General features: G+C 49.4%; 1 protein-coding gene across 3 annotated transcripts in view; it reads right to left on the bottom strand.

Moving 5' to 3' along the window:
- SLCO2A1 (solute carrier organic anion transporter family member 2A1) overlaps nt 1-23,985 on the bottom strand; it is a 66,072-nt gene that overhangs the window by 5,619 nt on the left and 36,468 nt on the right. For 2 of the 3 annotated variants that reach the window (XM_045579270.1, XM_036431422.2), the window contains exons 4-11: nt 12,436-12,663; nt 10,987-11,085; nt 9,339-9,475; nt 7,511-7,586; nt 6,515-6,679; nt 5,034-5,223; nt 3,190-3,355; nt 742-905 (exon numbers count right to left, since the gene is read on the bottom strand). In XM_045579270.1, the coding sequence (XP_045435226.1) occupies nt 742-905; nt 3,190-3,355; nt 5,034-5,223; nt 6,515-6,679; nt 7,511-7,586; nt 9,339-9,475; nt 10,987-11,085; nt 12,436-12,663 (1,225 nt within the window). The remainder of the gene's footprint in view (nt 1-741; nt 906-3,189; nt 3,356-5,033; nt 5,224-6,514; nt 6,680-7,510; nt 7,587-9,338; nt 9,476-10,986; nt 11,086-12,435; nt 12,664-23,985) is intronic. The other variant, XM_045579269.1, reaches the window with a different exon arrangement.

Below are 23,985 nucleotides of genomic sequence, written 5' to 3'. Positions count from 1 at the left end.
AACCAGTGTATGGCAGAGCTGAGCCTTGGGCCCTGGACCCCAGTATGTAAATCCCATGGTTTTCCCTCTCTGCTTGTGAGGCAGGTGAGGACAGGAGGCAGGCAGGAGTGGGTTAGGTGAACTTGGTTGGTGAGTTTTCTCCTTTGCAGAGAGTGAGGTGAGGGAAGGGTCATTCCCTGTCAAAACCTCAGAGACATTTAGCTGCCACTGTAATGGGTCACCTCTGCCCGCCCCTCCTGCCTTGGCCAGCCTCCCCCTTCGGAGGACTTAGCTTTGGCTCCTAGCACACTGGACTTTTCTCATTTCCATCCCTGCACATTGCCCTCATCCTGTCTCTGGAACTTTCCTGATTTTCGATCCCCGATTTCATTCGTCCTACTGAATTCTCCCCACTCCTCTAAGCTCTTTCAGGGTTAAAAAATAAGCGAATCTCCAGGTATTTCCACAGCGTGGAGCCAGGCAGCCTGGCTTTAGCATGTGGATCAGCTGTTCCTTCTCTGCTCTCCTGGGCTAGTGGTCTCCCCTGTGCAGAATGGGGGTGCTAACAGAACCAGAGAAGGGGGTGATGCAGTGAGGAGCTCTGCCCAGAGCCTGGCACAGGTTGGCATCATCTCCCCATTTCACCCAAAGAACACTGTACATCATGTTCAAAGGACTCCGAGGACCAGGAAATGGAGGAGAGCTAAGTGGGCATCTGAGCACAAAGCAAAGGCAAACACGGGCCAGGAGAGGTGTGCTCACCGCAGGACCATCATGTAGAGGGGGTTGTGGGAGAGGCAGGCGATGAGGGACACGAAGGAGATGAGGAAGATGGACGGGAGCAGGAAGCGGGCACAGGGGCTGGGGCATGATCCTGTCTTTGCTGAAGCAGATCCTCCGGTCACACAGCTGCAGTTCAAATAGATCTTGAAAAAGGAGAGGCGAAAAGAGAAAACGTCATTACTTTGCTTGCACACACATCAAACACCTGCACCAGACAGTCCCTCAGGTTTCAATCCCTCTGTCCCTGGTTCCCCTGAGGAGCTGGGTGAGGCTGGATTCAGAGGCTGGAGAGGTCAGCCGAGGGTTTCAAGGTGTCACGTGGATCCTACCCCTGACCCATTTGGGCAATAGAAACCAGCTGTCCAGTGTAGGCTGGGCTCCTCCAGCAGTTGCACCCACATCTGTACACACAGGATTCCACTGCCAGGCAAGGTCCACCTGGCTTGGGACAGGAGACTGGGAGGGCTCTTCTCTGGGCCAGGCCACCCCACACCCAGCAGCCGCGGCTTTGTGGGTTGCTGTTTTTGCTGTGTGTGTGTTTATTGCAGGGAGGGTTAGGAAGGTATAAACAGGGGCAGACAACATAGAACACACAATAAAATCCACTAAGCTCCTCATCTGCCTGGCCTTTGCCAGAGAGGAATTCCTCCTGTCTGTACAGGTTTCCAGGGAGGGATGGAGGTCCCATCTCAAGCCAGCAAGCCACATGGTCAACACTATTGGACAACCGAGCCACCACCCTGGTGGTCTTTACCCCCCGAGTGCAGTGTCTGACGGACTAGCCTATCACCATTTTCTTATAACTTACTATTCCTTGATATGATGCTAAGGAATGATGATTTATACTATCTGAAACTTGTCAGTATTCTTTCTGGAAGAAGGTGAGTCAGAGGTAAGTAAATGATAACAAGCAAACCACAGAGGCCACCACAGTCTCCTTCAGCTAGAAGGCAGCTGAGAGAACATCTGGTCCAAGCCTGTTGTCCCTGCTCCACCTGAGACTCACACTCCTCTGCCCACTGGGGTGGCCGTGGCAGCGGCTGCCCTTATCCTCGGAGAGAGGATGGGGAGTGAGGTTAGCCTCGCCCATGACCTCCACACAGACATAAGGGCATAAGGTGTGTTCCCCTCCTTAGGGGAACTGCACAGACTTCCCAGTGCTCTCAGGAAAAAGAACATTTAACTCCTAAACCTGGCCTGCCGGCTCTGGCCCCTGCCTGCTCCCTGGCCTGGCACCAACCTCAGCCTTCTCTCATCTCTCCTGCATCCAGCTCAGCCATGCTCTGGGGCTTGGTGCTTGCTCTTCCTTGAGTGCAGTGGTCGGCAAACTCATTCGTCAACTGAGCCAAATATCAACAGTACAACGATGGAAATTTCTTTTGAGAGACAAATTTTTTAAACTTAAACTTCTTCTATCACCACTTCTTCAAAATAGACTCACCCAGGCTGTGGTATTTTGTGGAAGAGCCACACTCAAGGGGCCAAAGAGCTACATATGGCTCGCGAGCCGCAGTTTGCCAACCACGGCTTTAGTGCAAATACTTCCCCTTCAGGTTTTCTTCTGGTGGCTGAGTTCTAATGTCATCTCCTCAGGGAGGCCCCTGGACACACTCTGTCCATTAACTCTCTTGATGGCATGAGCCACTTTCTAAAAGGATCTTGTGCATTTATTGGATTCAAACTCCATGAGAGCAGGAACCTTGTCGAATGGGTCCGCCACTATATCCTCAGCATGCATCGCTGTGCCAGGTGTCCATTATTTGTTGAATAACTGAACTTAGTTTGCTGCTGGCTGGTTTTAAAAGGCCAGGAGCCCTAGCACCCAGAGGGATGATAGGACCTCACTAAGTGAACTACCGAACGTTGGTTACATGTATGGAAAGCTGGTGGCCAAGACGTACATGACCTTGAGCAGATGCGCCCCCAGACTGAGATAGGGTCCTGGGTTCTAAAGTCAGATCTGACCCTAACATAACTGCATGACATCAGGCCATTTGTGTGGCTACATCTGCAAGCTGAGAGTGTGAACCTAATGCCCTTGATCGCTGCTTCCAACTCTAACCTTCTAGGTCCACATCCCAGAGGACCCTGTGTCTTTGACTTGTCTGGGCCTGGTCCATGTTGGCTTTCCAACAGGGCCAGAATGCAGGACCCAAAGATGCCCATTAGGGCCCGTCAGGATGAGACTGGGAGGTCTCCGCTGAGGGAGTGCTTTGGCTGGTTTCTGCTCCGAGCCTTAGGAACGTGCCTTTGTTGAATATCGGCCAATCTTTAATTGACTTTGGGATGTAAGCATCGGTCATGACCTTGGGGAAGGGGAGGCAGGGAGAGGGGGTGTGTGGCCTGGAGGCCAGGATGGGGCCATGAGGATGGGGTGGGTGGTGCCCACTGAGCTTAGGGACCCTGTGGGGCTCCTCCTGCCCTTACCTGTTGCTTGGAGGCTACGGTGCTGACGTTGATGTGGCTGCAGCCCGCGTGGCACGGGGAGAGGTACTCCACCCCATCGTCTCCACAGACCGGGTGGAAGATGGAGTCCGGGCACGAGCAGTCCCTGCGGCAGGCAGGCGGCTGCGCGTGTACAGGACTTGATGTGCTGCCAGGAAAACAGGAAACAGGGACTCAAACAAAGCAAGACCAGAGAAACATCTCTCCACTCCACCCGGGGCGAGTGCCCGCCTGGCTGGTGCGCTGTATGTCTTGGTGTGTCTGGGGCCGACAACACCATGAATTATGCCTGTTGGGGCCCACGGCGAACTGGCTGCTGGTCGGTGCTCATGGCCCCTCTCTGTTTCTTCCGCTACTTGAAGCCCAACCCCACCAGCTGCGAGGCAGAAAGGCTCCGCTGGCAAACCCTCCCCAACCACCCACCTCCACCACCACCACCACCACCACCACTGCAAAGTGCTCAAGACAAACAACCACGCAGGAGTCTGATGGGAGAGAGAGCAGATGCTACACAAAAGTCTCAAGCAACGTTTCCCTTCCCTTCTCCTCCCCCTGGGCTCAGGCTGAGGGGCAGGCGGGGCTCCGTGAAGCAATCCAGGTCTACATGGTTCCTGTCCCTTGGTCTGTGGAGACTTTGTCCTCCATCCCCATGAGCCTCCAACAAGGAGATGTCACTGGATGATCTCACTATTCCCGCCATTCCTCCTACCCGATATTCACGATCTTCTTTAGGGAGGGTTGGGATAGGGCTGACAAACCACAGCCCAGAGCTTTGCCCAAATAATTATGCTAACAATGTTAACGTTAACGGGGCCTCTCTTACGTGCCAGGCACTGTGCCCAGGGGGCTTGTCACGCACGTCATCACAATCATTCCATAATTATTATGCTCCTTTTATGGATGAGAACACCGAAGATGTGAAGACTAGATAAGTTAAGTAACTTTCCCCAGCTAGTAAGGGCTGCGTCAGAACTGATGACAAAACCCGCTAACTCCCAGAGAAGACACCCATAGGCCCAGGGCCTTCTCAGCTTCTCTCAGTCCACAGAAGACCAGTACAAACCAGAGGTTTCCCATCCTGAGTAACCATACCCCTTCTCTCCTTCCCCCACCAAAGACAGAAGAGGTTATTTCAAAGAGAGAGACAGAGAAAGCACCGAGGGGCTCAAAGGTACGGCGTCTCCCAATGTTGTAGCCTCATTAGGCAAAAGTTAAAAGAAGAGGTGGTTGAAAGGTAGCACCCAGGAAAAAGCTAAATGCTCCCTTCACAAGCCTCTCAAGTTCTTTCTGAACTTGAAGCCAGACTGAAAACTTAGGACCATGCTGCGTTATGCAAACGGACAGGAGCCGGGTAGACCTGGATTGCTTCACGGAGTACAAATTGCCTTGTTGTAAAAGTCTGCCATCACTTTCATTGTTCTTTTCAGGTCTCCTTCTCTCATCTTTCTTCAGCAGCCAGAGACCCTACTTCTGGCTGGCACAGAGCTGATGCCAAACACAGCTTATTTCTTGGTTCCTGAGGCTCACAGCCCTCCAGAGTCACACTGCTTCTTAAAAAACACAAACGAATTAGTTTTTGGTGCTTCTTAAAAACACACACACCACAGAATCTTAACCCTGATAGTTGATGGCCCACCAGGACCCCCTGTTTCTTATAATTCAGCATTTTATTCAAGACCTAGCTTTCTAAGTATCCACATAAGAGATTAAGGCCAAAAAGTCAAAAAGAGAGGAGAGAGTTGAGAAGGCAGCAAGGAAGAGATATGGCAGCCAGATCCAGGCCTGGCCTTTAGCAGAGGGTATCTGCTCACCCTCATTCCCATTACCTAGGTGGGTAGACCTCTGCCACGATTGGGGTGGAGCATCCCATGAAGAAGAGAGGGGCACATAGGATAATGGAGATGGTCATGATGGTGGCAGCCACGCGGGGAATGGTTTGCAGAGAGAAAACAAAACGCTTCATGAGGATTCCTCCAAACAGCATCCCCAGGGCTGCGGCGGGGAGGTTCACAGCACCTGGAGAGAGAGAGAGAGGGAAGCGGGTCTGTGTGTGCAGGCCTGGGGGCACAACTTCCTGAAGGAGCACTGGAGGTGTTCCATTACAGTAGCAATGCCTGACATTCATTGAGCACTTACTGTTTGCCAGGCACACCTGCAGAGCTGCCTTGACCTAGACGCAGTGGTTCTCAACCTTTCTAATGCCTCGACCCTTTAACACAGTTCCTCATGTTGTGGTGGCCCCCAACCATAAAATTATTTTCGTTGCTAATTCATAACTATAATTTTGCTACTGTTATGAATCGTAATGTAAATATCTGTGTTTTGCGATGGTCTTAGGCTCTACAGCAGCAGTTCTCAACCTGAGGATCATGATAGATGTGGGGCCTTGTGTCCAGAAGAAAGCGGGTTGAATGTGGGTGCCTTTCATTGCCTGATCGCTCACTGCATCCTAACTGTGACCACACGAGGTTAGCAAGGCTCTGGTGGTGCCCCCTGCCTGCTAGTCAGAGGCCTAAGCTAGAGAAGTAAAGGCACATCCAAGGGCCACACAGGGGTGGGGGTCCTTGCTGCATCTATATAGTCAAACTCACCTGTGGACTGAGCCCAGTAATTCACTTGGACGCTTGGTGGGTCCACATCAGTGCTTCTCAGCCTGACTGGCAAAAATGTTCAATGCTGAGCCCCACCCAGAGACGCTGCTGTACTGAGGGGGGTGGGACTGGGCACCTGTATTATCGGGTCTAGTAATAATTAATGTCGTTTTTAAACATTCGTTTAAAATCTTGCTTGGCGTTGACTTGTATTGACATAACCTTCAAACACGTGGTATCTACAGAACGTGTGAAGTGCAATTAACAAGTTTTGCTTGAAAAAGTTTGTGTTTGGTTTGGTTTTTGTTGCAAGACTAGGGCTAAGAAGATGGCGGATGAAGAGCATATTTGGCACTGCATGCCTAAAGTGTAGCCAGAGCCCAGAATCCCTGGGTCACATACTCTCTACCAGGCAAATGTATTCACGTGCCTGAGAAGAAGGAGCAGAAGCAGGAGCATTTTACCTGAAACTGATGCTCTCTATCCCTGGCTGTCCCCAATGTCTCAGGGCTGCTGGCAGGCTGTCCGGCCTCCAATCCCTGATGGGGAGGAAGGCAGCCCCCCTGCCTCTACCCACTCCTGCCTGGAATGACAGGGGCTCAGCAATTTGTTCAGAGCACTCTACACTGCCAACCAAGAAAATGGTCCTTAAACATCTTTCCCTTGGGCAAGTCCTCCTCTGGCTCCTGTCTGTGTCTGGTCCGGCTGGCACTCACCGATGAGGAAGTTGGCGTAGGCCGTGGAGGCACCATACTGCTTCTCCAGGAACTTGTTGAGGAAGGTGGAGAGGCCGGCGATGACGGAGGAGAAGGTGCACTGAGCCAGGACCACGAGCATGAAGAGAGGGTTCATGAGGAGCTTCAGGAAGATGCGGGGAAACCCTGCAAGCAGACCATCATCAGGGGCCAGGCCTTTGTGGGCCACAGTCGTCAGGGTACTGGTAGCCTGGCCACTGCCCTTCCTCCTCCCTCCAGACCACGCTCCTGTTGTCCTCAGGGCAGAGTCTGAGGCCCTGAGGAGTTCAGTGGCCTGGTGAGGGCCACACAGCCTCTCAAATCCCAACTCAACATAATCCTGGGTAAAATAAAATGAGAATATGGCCTGCCAGTGTGGCTCAGTTGGTTGAACTTCGTTCTGTGCCTCAGGAGGTCACTGGTTCGATTCCTGGACAGGGCACATGCCTGGGTTGCAGGCGCAATCTCTAGTAGGAGGCGTGCACAAGGCAGCCAATTGATGTTTCCCTCTCATCAATGTTTCTCTCTCTCTCTCTCTCTCTCTCTCTCTCTCTCTCTCTCTCTCTCTCTCTCTCTCTCTCTCTCTTTCTCCCTCTTTCTCTCTCTCTCTCCCTCCCTCCCTCCCTCTCTCTTAAATCAATGAAAACATATTTAAAAACACATAAATTAATAAAATGAGAATGTATCTGGAAGAAATCAGGTGGCGGGTAGACAAGAAATAAGACTAGCAGTGGGGACATTCACCTCCACGTAAAGGGAGGAGAGAGAAGAACATGGGGCCGAGCTGGCTCTGCTTGAATCTGTGTCTCCTAGTGGAACCCCTCCTGTGAGATGGGCCAATTATAGGCCACCTGTTCATAATGCTTCTTATCATACACAATGCCTCATGGGCTTGGGCACTTCCTGATTGCTCCCCCACCATCATCACTACCACCACCAAGCCAGCCCACCCAGGGCTTTGCCGGGTCACTGGCTTACGTTTAATGAAATCCAGCAGAGAGCCTCTTGGCTTGACCGTCATCTTCATTGGCTCGTCCGTCATGGCAGGAGATGCCTGAAGACAGCAAAGGAAATCAATGGCCCAGGCTCTCCGCAGCCACACTTCCTGGGCTCTTGACCCTTCTGGTCTCAGTGCTCAGGGCTGGGCAGCAGTGAGCTGCCCCAGGTGTGATGGGAGGGTGTAAAGAGAATGTCTCTTGAAATAAATGCCACCTGCATTTAGTGAGCCCAGTGCTTTGGCTGCTGACCAGAATGCTGCCATACCAATGCCTCCCAAGATAGCTCTGGGCACGTTATTTCATATGTAAGTTCCTCACAACAAATGCCAAAAAGGGTCTGACTGGATCTCATCCTTTGCCTGTCTGTCATGGCTACGTTTCTTCCCTGTCCTCAGATTTCAGGGGTGGTGGGCTTCTGAGCCACACTAGTCTAGAACATGTGTTCCCAGCTCTGTTTTTCTATCTTCTCTAAAGAGTCCCTTCTTCCTTCTGGGCCCAGAGTTGAGTCCTGCTCAAAGCTCTGTCCTGGCCCCGTGCCCGAACTTTCTGTGCGTACCTCCTCAGTGAACCTGCCTGCCTCTTCCGAACTCATCTGCTAGAGCTCTACACCACCACACCTGCAAGGCCCTGAGTGGTGACACAGAGCGGATCCTCCGGGGAAACTCATCACTGGGCACAGGAGCTGCCATTCACTCAACGCTCTCTCCACATTGGGCACTGTGCCTAGTACGCCATTGTCCCACTCCTCACAGCCTCCTTCTGGGATACCCACTTTATCTCCAGGATTGTAAAGGAGAAGAAACTTAGAAACAAGGAAGCTTGCCTAAGACCACTCGTTGAGTTTATAAGTAGCAGAGCTGGACTCAAACTCAGGTTTGCTTGACCCCAAAACCGCCAGGATGTGTTGCCCTCTGAAATTTCCCCCCAAGACAAGCCCAGATCTTCCTACTCCAGCCCCTCCTCCCAAGATTGGGCCAAGATCTCATATACCTCATTGCTGAGAACTGAGCTGTGTGTCTGGCTCACAACCTTGGTCTAATTGCAGCCCCTCTTCTCCTCCAATCTAGGTCATTGCTGAGTCCTTAGCACTGCCTGTAAACACCTGTGCCCTTTGCTTTCTGAAGAACGTCTATGCCTGCCCTGGCCTCATCTGTCATCCCCTGCTTCTGCACTGGCCTTATCAGATTTCCAGTCTTTCTTCCTTCCCAAACCCCATCCTCAACCTAGCTGCCATGTTGCCACCTGACTGGTAGCCCCATCACTGCAGTACCCCAGAACTTCATGGGTTCAAAACGGGTTTTAGACCCATCAGCCCACCATCAAAGTCCCCACCAGACTTCTCATCTCCGTTTTCCATTCTCATCCTTCCCCGATTTCTTTCCCCAACAGACGTGACTGAACGATGGGTAGGAGGTCAGTCTGTTTAACTATGATCTACTCTCAGCCCACCCTCTCCCTCAAGCACTAGGACTTCCATCTTGCTCAGTCCTTCAGGCAAGATGGGCCCTTTGGAATGCAAAAGTCAACTGCACCAGATCACATAGTCAGCTTTTATTTTTATCCCAGTTTAGATGAGCTCAGTGTTTCCCTGACTACATTCCTGGATGCTACCATGGGAAGGGCACACTGATGAGATATTATCTTTTGGAAATTCACCAGCCTCTGAAAAGTCCTGCATCATGAGACTTACTTAGATTTCACTCAGAATGTGCTTACCTTGCTGCAGCTTTTCAGATCTGTTTATTTTCTACCCTCAACTCCCTTTCTTAAACTCCTATACATAGAGTTATGGGCTCTCAGAACCTTACCTCCACTCCTCTGGGCATTGTGCGAGGAAAGAAGAAAAAGGGGAAGGAGGTGAGAACCAAGAAGGCTGAGGAGATGAGCAGGCCCAGCCACCAGGCTCCAATCCAGCGGGGGTCTTCAGGGCTCAAGTTAACTAACCCTGAAGAGAAAGCAAAGGACACCAGTGTTCATTGGATGAATGCATGATCTCACCTTTCTGGGAAGAGACTCTTTGATGAGGGGGATTTTCTCCTCACTATGGAGAAGAGGTAAGGCCATGAACTATTGATAGAACCTTGGTCAAGATGACATTCCCTATCCTGGCCATTCTGGTCTCCCCAGAAAATGGAGGCCACTGCACATGAAGCAGAGCATCAAATACTACCAGGCTGAAGGGATCAGAACCTTCGTCTCACCTTATTTTACTCCCCATCCTTGGCAGTAACTCTCTTGAGGCTTATCACGGGTCAGACACTAGACCACACGCTTGCATCTATTATCCTGCTGGGTTCTCCCAGTAAGTCCAAGAGGGAAGGGCTATTCCACCCATTTCCAACCGATCAGGAAACTTAACCTTAGAGAGGTTAACCATGTCCTTGTCCAAGGTTAAAATTATTGATCAATTTCAAACCCATGTCTTCCTGATGTCCAACCTTGAGCTTTAAACCACTGAATACTATTGCTCCCCAACTGGATTGCTCCCTAAGAAAGGAGGCCTCATAATCCTCAGAAGCCCAAGGAAACAACACCCACAGAGTGGGCTGCCTGGCCCCCAAAGGAGATGCTTACTCCTGGCAAGTCTCCCATTCACATCTAACAGCCTGCCATTATGTTTCTCTTTGATAGGGAACTACCTAGGAGGAAAGGAGAAGAAGCAGAATGGACCTCAGCCAAACAATGACAGGCTTCCCTGGGCACTGTCCCTGGAGGACCAGGAGTTCAGTTGAGATTCTTTTGGTCAACCAACAGCTAGGAACCAATGCAGGCCAGTGCCAGCGAAAGGGCAAAGATGGCTTGACCCTGAGGCTGGAAGCTCCACCTGGCTTTTCCCTTGGGTTTGAAGTACAGGCAGAGGACATGATGCAGATGACATCATGGTCTAATGGACCAGGAGTCAGGAGCCTGTGGGTTCTGGCAGCAGGGCTGGGTTGAACACCTGCTCATATTCTTTGTGGGATGGGCAGGCTCTTATCTGTGTGCCTGGCACAGGTAGACGTGTTATTCCTGAGGGTCTGGCTCACACCTGCCTTCCAGGCACATCTTCTGGCTGGTGGGAATGATTTTAATACCACCACCAAGATAGGCAGCTGTGATGGCAACTTCCCTAGGTCTCAAGGTTTTCCTGCAGCAAACCCGAGTGGCAAATTTCCTGAGGGTTTGTGTGTTGTTGTTGTTTTTCCCTCCAGCAGTGTACCCTCCTTTTTCCTAGAGCCCAACATGGGCCCTGGGAGGGGATGCACATGCCATCTGCTGCTCCGAGCTGTCTGGGGGATAGCCAAAGTGAGCATAGAAATGAGCAAGTGGCAATGAGCATTTGCAATTAAAGGTTCACTTTCTGCCCTGATTGGCTGGGGGTGTGGTGGGGTGAGGGTGGAGGTGGAGGGGCCAGGGAGGGCAGGGAGACTGCTTTATGAAATTGGCAATGGGATAGGCATCATCACATACACTCACCTGTGTCCACCCTGCCGTAGTCCACAAAGATCTGCAGCATAACAGAGCCCAGCAGGTACCCAAAAGCCGGTCCAAAGACGGAGATGGCAAATAAGATGGCTGTAAAGGAGAGCAGGGTAAAGAGGCTGAGGGGAACTGAGGTGTGACAGCCCCAGGTCCTTCTCTAGCCGAAGGATTCCTGAGATGTCACATCATCTGTCCTTTGACCCTGACAAATCCACACCCCAGGCAATGCCAGAGTCGCTCAAGATCCTAAGACGTGCAGAACCAAAGCTGTTTCTCCTCCAGCCAGCTGCCAGAGAGATCCACCTGCCAGGAGGGAAACGGTCTCCCTGGCATTTAAAGATGCCTGCCCAGAACAGTGCTGGTGGGCAAAGGCCTGTGCAGGGACAATGTTGGAGGTCCTGGCAGGAGCTTGTGAGGCCACAGAGCCAGTGGGTGTGGTCTGTCTGGTCTGGAGTATAGGGCCCTTGAGGATGCTCAATATGGCTTGTGCTAAGGGAAGGGTCTGAGCAGTCAGATAGTCATCCACCTTCTTTGCATGTGCTTCTTTGAGGCCAATCTGTGCATAAGTGGATGATTCAGAAAGACATGTGTGCCCCGGCCCAGACCTTGAGGGCTTGACAGCACCAGTAGCTACTGCTGGTCAAGGAGCTTCCCTGGGCCTGACAGGGGGCTAAATTGTTACATACATGACCTCATGTCGTCCCATAGCTTCCCAGCACACAGACACTGTTAGCCCCATTCTGCAGGTGCAGAACCCGGGGTCCTGGGGCTCAGCCACTTGCACAGATCTCATAGCTCAGTGGCCGGTAAACTGTGGCTCACGAGCCACATGTGGCTCTGTGGCCCCTTGAGTGTGTCTCTTCCACAAAATACCATGGCCTGGATGAGTCTATTTTGAAGAAGTGGAGTTAGAAGAAGTTTAAGTTTAAAAAATTTGGCTCTCAAAAATTTCAGCTGAAACCAATTTGGCTCAGGATAAACTGAGGACCGAAAGATCCCAGGTTCGATTCCAGTCAAGGGCATGTACCTTGGTTGCGGGCACATCCCTAGTAGGGGGTGTGCAAGAGGCCACTGATCGATGTTTCTCTCTCATCGATGTTTCTAACTTTCTATCCCTCTCTCTTCCTCTCTGTAAAAAAAAAAAAAAAAAAAAAAAAATCAATAAAATATCTTCTTAAAAAAAAAAAAAAGAAATTTCAATCGTAGTGTTGATATTTGGCTCTGTTGACGAATGAGTTTGCCGACCACTGTCATAGCTGATAGGTACCAGAACTGCCATTCAAACCAGGTCTGTCTGATCCCCAAACCTCTGCACTCGCTTGCTGTGTTGTGGAGCAAAGGGAGTTAAGACCTCAGATTAGCCCCTCAGAGCCTAAGTGTCAGATCAGACCTGACCACCCCCCTCCCCAGCCCTCTGCAGCCCTCTTCAAGCCTGTGACTCACCGATGTACAGGGGCGAGTTGTTGGGCTCCGAGAAGTCATCCACATAGGAGATCCCAAACGGCTGGATGGGCACTGTCCCGATGCCTGCCAGCAGCTGGGCGACCACCATGAGAGCCCACATGCTGCTGGTCTCCTTCCGGGTGTCCTGGGTGCTGCTGTGGCACTTACTGGGGGGCAGGTCCTGCCAGTGCTTCTGACAGAGCTCGGTGTGGGCGAAGCTGCTGTTCCCTGCAACGAGAGTGCATGCCGGTCACCACCACCCAGGCTCCTGGCTCCACCGCTGGCCTCCGGACCTGGCCTTTCTCCCAGGCCTTTGGGAGTGACTCTGGGAACGAAGGTGAGAGAAAGGGGAGAGGGTGGGCCCTTCTCCAGTGGGAGAGGACGCTTCCTCTCATGGGCATTCATTCTTTCTCCTCTGTGGGTCCAGGCAGGGAGCTGAGCGTGGAGGGACCAGTACCTTCATCTCTGGAAGAGAGGGCCATGCAGCTGGAAATGGGGGATCCAAGGTAAAAACCCAGGCCTGCCAGCCTTCCGTGCCCTGAGCTCAGCCTCAGCGTAGGACCCCAGAATGTGGTTCTCTACAGAAGGCAGCGTCACCCTGCGATGTGTGCAGCTGGGTCCTCCAGAGCCCTCATTCTTGGACGAAACACTGCATCTCATTGGAGAGCCTCCTGCCAAAGGCATTTAACAACCTTCTGAAACCTGGGCGGCTCCCAAGAGTCAGAGAACTTGGGAAGCTGGAAGACCCTTTAGTTCAACCCCTCCTGTTGCAGGTGGAGGGCTGAGGCTGCATCCACGGAGCCAGGCCACACCATGAGACCCACTCTTGAGGGTCCCAGAGACCCCCAGGTGGTCTGTGGGCTCCCTGCCACCTGTGCTGTGGGAACGTGGCCAGGCCATTTTAAATCTGGCCCGCAGTGAACAGTCAGCACTGTCAGCTCTCCAAGATCTTGAAGGTTCTTGAGGGCTCTTTTCCATGAGATGCATTTTCTTCCTGCCTTGTCTAGGCCAATGGAAACCACTCTCATTACTGACCTGACCTTTGGGTTTCTTCACTTAGCACTAATGGGATTCAGTTTAATTCTCATTTGTGGTGCTCCCAGAGAGGGTAGAGCCCTGAACTAGGTGGGCATCGAAATCCCACACAGAAAAACAGGGCTGTGGACCAGATCTGCCTCGCACACTGGACTCTGCTCAGTGCTATTGAGCTCGGGGCTTCTGGGGACCATGGGGCTGGGGAGAGGTCAGCCCTCCTCCTGGGCCTCTCCCCTCCCCTCCCCTTCTCTCCCCTCCCCTCCCTTTCCCTTCCCTCCCCTCCCCGACATGCACTTTCATCCCCACAGTTGCCTGTCCTCTCTACTGATGTTTGCATGGGACACATTGGAAAATTGCTGGCCAAGGGGGCTCCCTGACTGACCAGAAGGCAAAGAGGCCCAAACTTCTGTCTGGTTAAGGCAAAGTTGACACCTGCTGTGTGCAGAGAACAGAGCACCCAGGAGAGTGACCAGCACCTGGACTCTGGTTAGTGTGTCTCTGTTCCTTCCTCCTCTCACGCCACACCCACTAGCCCACTTTCCTGGCAGAATTCAAATGGAAAGTGGGCCAGCCTTAGGGTGAGTAGGAGGCAGCCCCTTCGAATCAGGGTGGAGATGTAGTCTTATTAGGATGGAAAGACGCTGTAACATCTTGCAGGTTCCCCAAAATAACGTGATTTGGAAGAGTATGATCTCTAATTTAGAAAACTCATCTGGACTAATAGAACATGCAGAAAAAAACTCAGGAAGACTTAATGATGGGACTGTGGTGTTTGTGAGTGTGTGTGTTTGCCTCTGTATTTCCTAATTTTTCAAAGAACACATGATACTTTAAAAAATAAAATGACAGTAAAAGCTATTAATTTAAAAATGTTTTCATTAGTAAATACAGCCAGAATTCAACAATGTCTCGTTCCATAACCATTGCCCTTCTTTCTGGCTTAGGCCTTAAACCAGAGCTGTGTTTCTCTGTCCCCCCCTTATCCCCCACCCCATCCTGTCCCCTGTGGGTTGTTGAGCCTTTCTCCAACTTATAGGCTCTACTGTAGAGACCCCAGTTCTAGCGCCAGGATTTTGAACATCTATTTATTGTACAGGCTGGAACATACACTGTCTCCTGCTCACAGCAGTTACTGGGTCTACCAAGTGGCTGGTTTAAAGCAGGGCTGGCATTCGAACCCAAATGTGACCGACTCAATGTCCACAGTGAAGCCAGATCTGAAATGGTGATATTTTGCAGGGATGGGGGAACTGGGCCTGGGGAGATCTCCCTTGCCTGAGCCACATCAGACACATGGCTCTCGGACTCCCGCAGCTGGCTGGGACCTGACACCTTCTTCCTCCCAACAGAGGTGTCCTGGAGAGGGGCTGGCTACTGGGACTTTTGGTGAAATCTGAAGCAATGAGATGAAACAAACACACAGTATAGGGAGTCAAGAAATTGGTTTTAATGAAAGAAGCCAGACACAGAAAGACAAATAGTGTATGATCTCATGTGTCTGACCCTAAAATAACCAAACTTGTAGAAGTAGAAGCAAAGAGGGGAATGGTGGTCTCGAGGGAAGGAGCGGGGTGGGGATGAGGATGTGACGGTCGAAGGGTATAAAGTCTCAGGTGTGCAAGGTAAATAAGGTCTGGAGATGCACTATAGCCAGTGGTCGGCAAACTCATTAGTCCACAGAGCCAAATATCAACAGGACAACGATTGAAGTTTCTTTTGAGAGCCAAATTTTTTAAACTTAAACTTCTTCTAACGCCACTTCTTCAAAATAGACTCACCCAGGCTGTGATATTTTGTGGAAGAGCCACACTCAAGGGGACAAAGAGGCGCATGTGGCTCGAGAGCCGCAGTCTGCCGACCACAGTACTATATTATAGCATAGTATTGCATTGTAAGTTTAAAATTTGCTAAGCAGGCAAATGTTATGTTAAGTGTTCTTTACGCTTCCCCCTTCTCTCCTCCGCCCAGAATAAAAAAGGGAGTGGGAAGAAACTCTGGGAGGTGATAGATAAGTCTATGACCTTGATGGTGGTGATGGTTTCAGGGTTATATACATATTGTTGTTGTTGTTGATAATCTTCACCTCACAATACTTTTTCCCCCCACTGACTTGTAGAGAGAGTAGAAGGGAGGGAGAGAGGCTAAGAGAGAGAAATATCAATGTGAGAGAGACACATTGATGGATCGCCTCCCAAACTGGCACACACACTTCTCTGCTCACTCCCCTGCACCAACTTTGTCTGAGCTGATGCATTTCTAAAGGGCTCATAAATACAGGGACGCTGCCAAGTTTTCAGGTTTGGCATTGCTTTTCAAATGACTCAAACAAATTTCGAGTATATTTTGCATAAGGGAGTGGGAAAAGTTCACAGTCCCCTAAACTGTGGGCTGTTGTCACCTGTGAATGTTCGGGACTGGGCTGCCTGTCTCCTCTGACTGGGTGTGTGACAGCACCTCCCTCCTGCATGCTGTCTCATAGGCTGTGAGGTGCAGGGCCAAATCTACGTCAGGTGCCAGAGTGGTTTATGAATCGCCTAAAGGCAAATGGCCGTACTGGGAAAGTGGCACAAAGAACTGGCCTGCTCCCAGCTCTGCCACAGAGGGAGCACACCCAAGCCTATCAGCAGCGTGGATGATGCCTGCTTCACACTTGGAGCAACTGGACCTGGGGTCTGAAAGGACACCTGGACCAGATCTCATTCATTCTCAGTTGTTTGGTTTCTTGGCCATCCTAATTGACTGGGCAGGCACTCTGCTGGGGGAGAAGACATAGAGGTGACTGAGACAGGCCCAGGTGCTGATCTCACAAACCTTCAAGGTCCTGAGGAGTACAGGTCATCAAAGAAGCAGCCACACACAGAAAAAGAAGCAACCACAATACTGCTGGTCCAATCCAAACCGCAATGCGATATCACTTCACACCCGCCAGGATGGTTATTTAAGAAACCAAGTGTCGCCGAAACCGGTTTGGCTCAGTGGATAGAGTGTCAGCCTCCGGACTGAAGGGTCCCAGGTTCGATTCCGGTCAATGGCATGTACACTGGTTGCCTGCACATCCCCAGTTGGGGGTGTGTGCAGAAGGCAGCTGGTCAATGTTTCTCTCTCATCGATGTTTCTAGCTCTCTATCCCTCTCCCTTCCTTTCTGTTAAAAAAAAAAAAATCAGTAAAATATATTTAAAAAAAACAACAAGTGATGGGCAAGATGTGGAGAAATTAGAGGCCTTGCACATTGCTGGTAGGAACGTAAAATGGTACAGCCACTGTAAAAAAAAAAAATACCATATGATCCAGCATTTACACTTCTGGGGATATGGCCAAAAGAATTGAAAGCCAGGACTTGAGCAGATATTTGTGCACCAGTGTTCATAGCAGGATTATTCACAATAGCCAAAAGGTGGCAACAACCCAAATGCCTGTCAATGGATGAAAGTCTAAACAAAACGTGATATATGCACACAATGAAATATTGTGGAGGCTTGTAAAAACAAAGGAATTCTGACACATGCTACATACAAAGTGGGTGAACCTTGACAACACCACACTAACTGAAATAAGCCAGATACGAAGGTACAAACACTGCATGATTCCTCTTACAATGAGGAACCCAGAACAGGCAAATTCAGAGACAGAAAGTAGAATGGTGGTTGCCTGGGGCTGGGGTGTGGGTGGGGAAGGAGTAGAGAGTTAGGGTTTAATGGGTATAGTTTTGGTCGGAAAAGATGAAAAGGTTCTGGAGATGGATGGCAACAATGGCTGTACAATGGTGTGGATGTACTTAACACCATTGAACTGTACACCTAAAATAGCTAAAATGGCCCAGCTGATGTGGCTCAGTGGTTGATCATCCACCCATGAACCAGGAGGTCATGGTTTGATTCCTGGTCAGGGCACATGCTGGGGTTGTGGGCTCCGTCCCAAGTAGGGGGTGTGCAGGAAATAGCCAATGAATGAGTCTCTCTCATCATTGATGCTTCTATTTCTCTTTTCCTCTCCCTTCTTCTCTGAAGTCAATAAAATATTTTTTTTAAAGTAAAAATAGTTAAAATGGTAAGTTTTATGTTATGCATATTTTATCACAATAAAATAAAATAAAATAAAATAAAAACACCAGCTAGTATCACTGAGCTGGGAGAGGACAGGGTGTCAGGGAGATATGGGAGGGGCAGAAAACCCAGTGAAGTTGGGGAGAAGGTTTGGGAAAAGATTCCTGGAGAAAGTGGCCTTAGAGCTGAGAAGAATCAAAGGAGCCAAAACCGGTTTGGCTCAGTGAATAGAGTGTTGGCCTGTGGACTCAAGGGTCCCAGGTTTGATTCCAACCAAGGGCATGTACCTTAGTTGAGGGCACATCCCTGGTGGGAGGTGTGCAGGAGGCAGCTGATCAATATCTCTCTTTCATTGATGTTTCTAACTCTCTGGCCCTCTCACTTCTTCTCTGTAAAAAATCAATAAAATATATTTTATTTTAAAAAAAGAATCAACACTGCTGTTGGGAATGCAGACTGGTGCAACCACTGTGGAGAACAGTGTGGAGTTTCCTCAAAAAACTGAAAATGGAACTCCCATTTGACCCAGTAATCCCACTTCTAGGAATATATCCCAAGAAACTAGAAACACCAATCAGAAAGGATATATGCACCCCTATGTTCATAGCAGCACAATCTACAATAGCCAGAATTTGGAAACAGCCTAAGTGTCCGTCAGCACATGATTGGATCCAAAAACTATGGTACATCTACACAATGGAATACTATGCTGCCATAAAAAAGAAGGAATTCTCATCATTTGCCGCAACCTGGATGGAATTGGAGAACATCATGCTGAGTGAAATAAGCCAATCAATGAAAGAGAAACACCACATGACCTCACTCATTTGTGGATAATAAAGAGCATTATAAACTGAGGAACCAAAAGATAGATATAGAGACAGTATATCAACAAGTAGACTGTCAAATTACAGCGGGGAGGGGAGGAAGATCTGGGGGAGATAATAGATCAACTGAAGGACTTTTATATATGCATATAAGTACAACCAATGGACACAAAACTCTGGGGAGGGAGGGGGTAAAAAAAAATCAATAAAATATATTAAAAAAAAAAAAGAATCAAAAGGAATGGACAGAAGATCTGTGGGGAGGAGCAGAGAGGGATAGCATGAGGAGGGCTCGGAGGTGTGAAAGGCAGCCTCAATATCACAAAATGAAGTTCAGTGTGGTCAGCCTGAAACACAACTAGGGTGAGGCATGGCCATCCTGGAGGGCCTGTGTGCCTTGGAAAGGGGCCTGAAAGAAAAGCCCCAGATGGTGATGGTCACGAGAGGCAAGGGGGGCAGGCAGTGCAATGAACACACTGGAAAGATTAAGGTCAGTTTCCAAAGCCCATGAGTAAGAAGGGGAGATGACCCAGACAAGACACATCTCCATGGTAACACAGGTGATGCTGTGCATTGCACCAGGGGCTAGGATGCTGGCCAGCTCCACGCTGTGCAGATAGTGATGTGCAGCCCAGAGCAGGTGTATGAGGTACAAAGGCTGGGTGTGTCCTAGGAGAGCAGGTGCTTGAGAATCAAAGGACCAGAGAGTAAATGAGAGTAAATGTTGCTTTTAAGAATTCTAGTTCTTGCTTTTGCACATTCTTTATACATATACATATATATATATATATATATATATATATATTTTTTTTTTTTTTTTTTTCCAGAGAGGAAGAGAGAGGGATAGAGAGTCAGAAACATCGATGAGAGAATCATCGATCAGCTGCCTCCTACACACACCCCTATGGGGGATGTGTGCACAACCAAGCTATATGCCCTTGACTGGAATCGAACCTGGGACCTTTCAGTCTGCAGGCTGACGCTCTATCCACTGAGTCAAACCTGTTTCATGTTGCAGATTCTTATTATTAAATTCACATTTATTAGATCATTGCTGTTGGCATCGCAAGCTAAATGTGTGTGTGACATTTAATGGTCATCGAAGATTGTGAAAATGTTGATTGGCTCATTAAATCTTGTTTTTTGTGTTTTTGGAGAATTTTTATGAGTTTATTTGAGCCAAACTGACAAAATAGGCCAGTAAGCAAGAGCTCAAATGCTCCCATCAGTCTTTTTTTTCCTTATTATTTACATGGTACACTGCATGGTCCATCAATGCCACAAAACCCTCATGAAATTCCATCTAATGAGGTGTCCAGGAGGCCCAGCTCTCTAGAGATTGTTTAACTGTTATTATTAACTTTCAAAATGCCTTTACTAAAAATATGTACTTTAGCCCTGACTGGCGGACTCTGTTGGTTGGAGCATTATCCTGTATACCAAAAGGTTGTGGGTTTGATTTCCTGTCAGAAGACATACCTAGATTGCAGATTCTATCCCTAGTCCAGGTGTGACCGATCAATGATTCTCTCTCACATTGATGTTTCTCTCTCTCTCTCTCTCTCTCTCTCTAATCAATTATTATCCTCAGGTATGTTTTAAAAAAGGGGTATTTAAAAAATAATTGCCCCAGTTAAATCTAAGTCTACTGAGTTCCTCTCTGGCTATTCTGTATCCTATATTGCCGCAAAATCTCCCAGCAAACTCTCTTCCTTATGCCAAACCCATCCCACATCAGGCCCAGACACATGTCAACAGGAAAGGATTTTAATCACCCACAGAGGGCAAGGCTCCATTCCCCAGGCACCCTGTCCTCCTTGGGGAGCAGCAGCTGCTGTCCCGGAGGCAGGGAGCCCTGGAGCCAGGAAGAGCAGGGCTCAGCAGTGGGTAGGGCCCGCTGCTTCCTGGCTTGATGTGAGGACAGGCACAGACACACCTACGAGATACTGTGTGTTTGGTGCCAGACCACCAGCAATACAATGAGTCTGGCAGTAATGCTAGTTGTGAGCGTTTTACTGGTGGAGGGTCTCGCCTTTACTTTGTAAAAAAAAAAAAAAATGCAACATCTGCTGAAACCGGTTTGGCTCAGTGGATAGAGCGTCAGCCTGCGGACTGAAAGGTCCCAGGTTCAATTCCGGTCAAGGGCATGTACCTTGGTTGCAGGCACATCCCCAGTGGGGGGTGTGCAGGGGGCAGCTGATTGATGATTCTCTCTCATCCATGTTTCTAACTCTGTATCCCTCTCTCTTCCTCTCTGTAAAAAAAAAAAAAAAAAAAAAAAAATCAATTAAAAAAATGTAACATCTGTGAAGCTCAATAAAGTGAAGCATTAAAACGAGCTCTACCTGGATTTATGTCAGAGGCAGACACGGGGCTTCCCAAGAACTCAGGCCTGGGACTCTCTGCAGTGGGAGGCTGTGGCCAGCTCCCTCTGGTGAGAGCGGAGTTTTCTAGAATTTAGACCACTAACTAGGCCTTTCTCTTAAAAATAAAAGGACAGGGATAAAGGTGAATACAAGGGCCAGAAACGGGGAGAAAAAGACGTGTGTCAAGAGCCCTTCACAGAATGGGAGGTGCGGGGGGGGGGGTGGGGGCTTGGTGTTCTTTGCCCCATTCAGCTTTCCTCAGGAGCTTGGGGAAGAAAGAGCAACCTCTTTCCATTTCTCAAGCATTCCTGCACAAACCTGGGGCCCAGTTACTCTCCACTGACTTGTGGAAGCTCATCGCCCTCCTCCTCAGAGGAGGCTTAGTTCTGACCTTCCCACCGTGTAAACCGAGGGAAATGCCAGCCTGCCTGCCCACCCAAGGCCACCTGCCTCCACCGTGGAGGGCCCTGAGGGAGGGGAGGAAGGGGAATCTTTCCATTAGCGGGATGTCAGTCCATCGCTCATGTTCCCCGAGGCAGACTCAAGGTTCCTCAGAGCACATTCTTTTACCCGCAAGACACCAGAGGTCGGGCTGGGCCAGTTTTCACAGGGCTATGAAATGCTAAGTAGAAACAGGCTGGGACCTCTCCCCTCCCCCAGCGGCCCCAGCACCACCCTGGCTGCACCAGGAGTCAACCCCGTGACTCATCCTCCCACCATTTAAATATGCAGAATTTCAGTTCTGATTTCTGGACCCCCTCAGTGGGTTTGGAAAGATAAGGGGATCACTTCCCTCGATTGGTCTACTTCCCTAGAATGAACTCTAAGGAGATGGGCCAGATCTGGGCAGACCATGGTCTGGTCACGTCCCAGGTGTGGCCAGGCTGAGGCTGGCTGGGGGCAGGGAAGGGGGGTGTCAGGGTATAATGAGAGGTCTCTGCACGAAGTTCCAAAGATGAAGCTGAGGGAAATGCTAGATGGGTCAAGCACCATGGGAAGGCCATGGCAAGTGGGGCTTTCCTTTGACGTCAATCTCCTCCTTCTGGTAAGCAAAAGAGAGGATTCTGCCAGGAAATAGGAGGGCAGCAGTGACTTCTTCAAGTCATGGTTTTTGAGAGCCACCCTCACCTCCCACTGAGAAGGGCCTAGGCTTGTGGGTGAGCAGGGTCAAACGAGGGGAAGATTATTAGCAAAGCCCATATTGCAATCCATGAGAACAATAGGGAAAGGCAGGGGTGCTTCTGGAGAATTTTCTGGAAGCTCCGCCAAGGTGCCAAGCCCTCGGGCTTCCAGCAAAATCCTGGAACCTCATTCAGAATGTTCCCTTCTGAAGGACCTATTTCCTCATCCTCCCAAATCTGGCTACTCAACAGTTTTACCAGAAACTCTGGCAACTCCCACCAGCAGGCCTGGAACAGGCTGTCCCGACCTCACTCGTGATTTGAGACCTTGAAGTTGTTTGTAAAGTGCGTTGTATGTACATCAGAAGTGATTGAGTTCCCAGTGGAGTTCACCAGACCTTACTAATCCATAATGCTCCTGTAATAATAGGTGTTCACTTCCAACTAGACTAAGCCTCCACTTATAATGTAATTTCTATGGGCATATGCATTCTGAGCTTCATTTTGGAGAAGTAAGAGAACAAACTCTTGTGTACCAGCAGATACCAACTGAGTCCGGATTTTCAGCTTTGGACACATCCTGGGGCAATGGAAGGAATTCACATTTTGAAGCCAAAGAGACCAGGTTCAAATCTTGGTTCTACTGATCACTGGTTGGGAGCCTCTGAGAACCTCAGTGTCTTCATCTCCAAAACAGATATAATAGCACCCACCTTGCAATATTGTCATGAGGATAAAAAAAAATCATGAGTACGTTATAACTTGGGGCATAGTGATCATACAATAAGCTCAATTTTCACCCAAAGAGGTCAGAAATGTTGAAAAATTTCAATGGCTAAGGGAGATGACAGAATCCTGGAGATGGGCAATATTACCCAGGTTTTTAAGAATCTGGGAACTGGGTCCAGAAACTAGAGACAAGTTCAAGGTCACCAACAATGAAGGCTTGTAATAAAGGAGTTGTGAGGCACATGGGTGGCTTGAAAGAGTTCATTCACGTCTGTGCAGAAAAGAGCAAGCGTGGGGTGGTGGTGGAAGGAGAGAGTTCCTCTGCTCTGCTCTCAAGACTGAGTTTCCAGAACTAGTTCTAAGGCTGGACATTTCTTCCCACATGGCCAGTGCCTATTTGTATTGAGCTGTGCATGTGACCAATGAGCCGGGAGTGAGAGGGCAGTCCACTGTGCATGGTGCCACGAGGCCAGACATTATCCCGCTGGCAAGGGGCTTTTCCCACCCAAACCTTTGCCCCTGCACATGTGCCTGCACCCTGAGGAATTGCCAGTTGCCAAAGAAGGAGGTATCACCTGGCTCAGTTCATCATTGAAACTGTTTCTTAGTGGATGGAGGTGGGAGGTGGGAGGGGAAGGGCACTCAGAGCCATTTTATTTTAATATTTGGAGATGTGTGCTTAATTTGCACCCCCAAATTGGAAGTGAAGCAGAACTTATTGCCCACAAATTTATTCAATTGGCTGATGTGGAGCTCTTTGAAGAAGAAAAAAAAGCAATTAGCTGAGCCAACATGAGCTCATCAAAAGCCATTCATATCAAACCAACCTCATTTCCTTTGTTAATGGGGCTCCCAGACCAGCAGGAAGCTGTAACATGGTGTTACTTGACTGGAGGAAGTCTTTTGACAAAGCTTGTTATGATATCCTGGTAGACAAGACGCAGACACGTGCCTGGAGAGTCCTCTGGGAGAAGCAGCTCATGGCATGCCCATTGCAGGAGTTGATGGATCAGTGTGACCTAAAAGACGGGCACAAACTGTGCACCACTCCATCATTGTCATGGACTTGGGTGAAAGCCGGGAATAGCTGGTAAATTTATGAATGACACAAAGCTGATAGGAGTGCCTAATAAGATAGTCCAAAGGCTGAAAATTCAAGATTAGACCTAAGACTATAAGAAGGGACTCTGACCAAGGAGAAGGAGTCTAATGGAGTCATTTTGGGCTGCTGTACCAAAGTATCATAGACAGTGTGGCTTATAAACAACAGAAATCTATTTCTCTCAGTTCTGGAGGCTGAAAAGTCCCAGATCAGGATGTTAGCATGGCCAGGTTCTGGAGAGAGCCTTTTGTGGATGGCAGACTACTGACTTTTTTTTTTTTTTTTTTTTAACTGAGTAAAAGAATCTGCTTCTGTTGGTCTCCTGT

This window comes from Pipistrellus kuhlii, unplaced genomic scaffold (assembly GCF_014108245.1).
Source record: "Pipistrellus kuhlii isolate mPipKuh1 unplaced genomic scaffold, mPipKuh1.p scaffold_m20_p_11, whole genome shotgun sequence".
Taxonomy (NCBI): domain Eukaryota; kingdom Metazoa; phylum Chordata; class Mammalia; order Chiroptera; family Vespertilionidae; genus Pipistrellus; species Pipistrellus kuhlii.
This window is presented reverse-complemented; position numbering and strand designations above follow the sequence as displayed.